Genomic DNA, 2479 nt, shown 5'->3' with positions numbered 1-2479 from the left:
TTTCAAATATGCAAATTGCCTATCATTCTACTCAAATCCAAAATTTTAACTATGTGAATTGTAGTCATTTGTGTGTTGATTATAAAAAAAAAGGAGATTTAAGGAAATGGATCCACAGAATTATTTTTAAAGTTTATTTTCAAATAGAGAATTCAAATAGAATCGAAGAACTCTGTTTTCTAATAGAAGAACTAGAAAAGAGATTATTTATTTGTCGTAGAAGTTTTAAATATTATGGACATGTTAATAATGCTTTCAAATGATATTGAAATGGTGCAAAATGGACTGAAAATGATGTAAATTGATGGGGCAATCTAGGTGAGGCAAAATCGGCAATTACAATACTACTTTGCCCTTTCAATCAATCTGAACAAATGTGCTATCTCAAAATTTTAATCAGACGATTATAAGAAAAATAGGCGTGGGAGGGGGCCTAGTTGCCCGCCAATTTTTGTCTCTTAATACTAACACTAAAAAATTTATTTCTATTCGAATGAGACTCATCCCAATATTTTAGGACCACAGGTTCGATACGATCACTCCTAATATATTCTCTGAGGCCAACCTGACTCTTACAAATAATAATCACAGATGCTTATAAGCTTACCTAAGCTATGAATTTCAGGTGATTGATTTTTTTAAACGATAATTTCGACAGGACCTGTGCCGGTCATCATCGGGTTCAAATTCAAATCTCTTGCCAGAAAGTAAAATCCCTAAATAGATAAAACTAAAAACACTTAACAACACTAATAATGAGCCGAACCTGGAATTATTGTTGTGACATGGCCCGAATTATGGTAGAGGCATTGATGGCCGCTATCCAAGTAGATCTTAAAGAGGTTGGGCCTGTAGAAGAGGAGTGGAGTTTTTTGTAAGTTATCTGTCTACGGGTCATGGGTTCCCAAATTTCGCTAATGTGAAACTCACCATTGTCTTTATTGATGGCTGGTTTATTTTTCGCAATTTCCAGAGCTTCTCGGATTTTCTGCTTTAAGACTTGTGGAACAATAGCAATAAGTTGGTCCTCATCAAATTTAATGGAGTGAGAAGGGTTTTCAAAAATATGACGGGCCAATGCAGAAAAACTATCTTCCTCCTTTAGCTTTGTCTTTTTAAGGTAGGCATCAATAGGATCAGCGTGTTCTTTTAATCGGTGATCTAGATGTCTCATGGTACGAACTATATAGGTATCACCACTGCTGCCAGGAATCTCCTATACTCCTGGTGGATCTGAGGTAATTTTATCCTTGCCTTTTTTCAAGAAGGAGGAGATAGTCCTTCAAGAAAGAAAGAACACCTTAAAACCGAGCTTAGTGAGTTAGGAGCTTAAAATGTCAGTAACACATGTCACATAAGATAATGACAAAAAGAATTTATCTTCTTCAATCTTAGGGGCAGAGCTCTTGGTTTTTCCACTCATCTTTCTCCTGGAAATTACCATGTCAATGACTTTTTGAGGGTATCCATTACCTATCAGAACATCTTTTATATGATCAAGTTCAGCCTTCAGCTCAAAATTAGGGGAACACACTACAAATGCTCTATCAACCAATGAATAGACTACAGAATTTTTGACTATAAGGTAGTTATAGAAGTCATATCTCAGATATCTATCACTATAAGTTGGCTTTCTGTATACGCTCAAGTCCAACCTAGTTTCTTGTTTTTTAATGAGAACATCTAAGAAGGATAAATTGCGGTCATTTTCAATTTCAATGGTAAACTTAATATCTGAGTCCTGCTGGTTGAAAATATTGAGAAAGGATCTTAATTTGTCTTGTGTCCCGTTCCAAATTATCAGGCAATCATCTACATGTCTCATGTAGAGTTGGAGATCCTTGAAGTCCTGCTTGAAGATATTAGTTTCGATATGCTATAGAAACACCTCACTGAGAACTGGTGCCAAGGCTGATCCCATTGGTATTGGTATTGGGCAAGGGTATGCTGGTAAACAAAGATACAACATCAAAACTGCACATTCTGGTATTCTCCAAATTGACCAAAAGAAATTACACATTCTTTCAAAAGGATGAAAATTTTCTGCCCCCTCCCCAAACACATACTAGTAGAATAGATCATATCCAATGTAGAGTCAGCTAGAACTTTAAACAAGATAACAATCAATGCTAATCCACAAGATATTAGAGGCTTGGTTTCAAATACCCTCAGGAAAGACTTGTCTGAAAAGAAACAAATTGAGGAGAATCTAACAAAATATGAAATGAAAGTCTTCACAGATTTCAAGAAAGATGCCAACATCATAATTACCAAAGCTGATAAAGGCAATACAATAGTGATCCTCAATTAGACTGAATATATCAGCAAATCATTAAACCTCCTGAGTGATAATAAAGTGTATGAAAAAGTTGATATTAATGCTGTAAAGATTGCTTAAGGTAATGTAAAAAAAAAGCTCTGGATAATCTCAGTCTTACCAAAAGGATTAATGATAAACTTTACCGAACACTCCTTCCTG

The 2479-nt window shown here is 35.1% G+C and overlaps 2 protein-coding genes across 2 annotated transcripts; both read right to left on the bottom strand.

Moving 5' to 3' along the window:
- Window positions 1-772: 772 nt before the first annotated feature.
- On the bottom strand, window positions 773-1174 carry LOC136038443 (uncharacterized). The gene has a single exon (XM_065721518.1). The coding sequence runs from the start codon at window positions 1172-1174 to the stop codon at window positions 773-775; it is 402 nt and encodes a 133-aa protein (XP_065577590.1).
- Window positions 1175-1321: 147 nt separating this feature from the next.
- LOC136038442 (uncharacterized) lies at window positions 1322-1825 on the bottom strand. Its single transcript, XM_065721516.1, has one exon. It carries the CDS (start codon window positions 1823-1825, stop codon window positions 1322-1324), a length of 504 nt encoding a protein of 167 aa, XP_065577588.1.
- Between the last annotated feature and the right edge of the window lie 654 nt (window positions 1826-2479).

The sequence above is a fragment of the Artemia franciscana genome, chromosome 18 (genome assembly GCF_032884065.1).
Source record: "Artemia franciscana chromosome 18, ASM3288406v1, whole genome shotgun sequence".
Classification (NCBI taxonomy): Eukaryota; Metazoa; Arthropoda; class Branchiopoda; order Anostraca; family Artemiidae; genus Artemia; species Artemia franciscana.
This window is presented reverse-complemented; position numbering and strand designations above follow the sequence as displayed.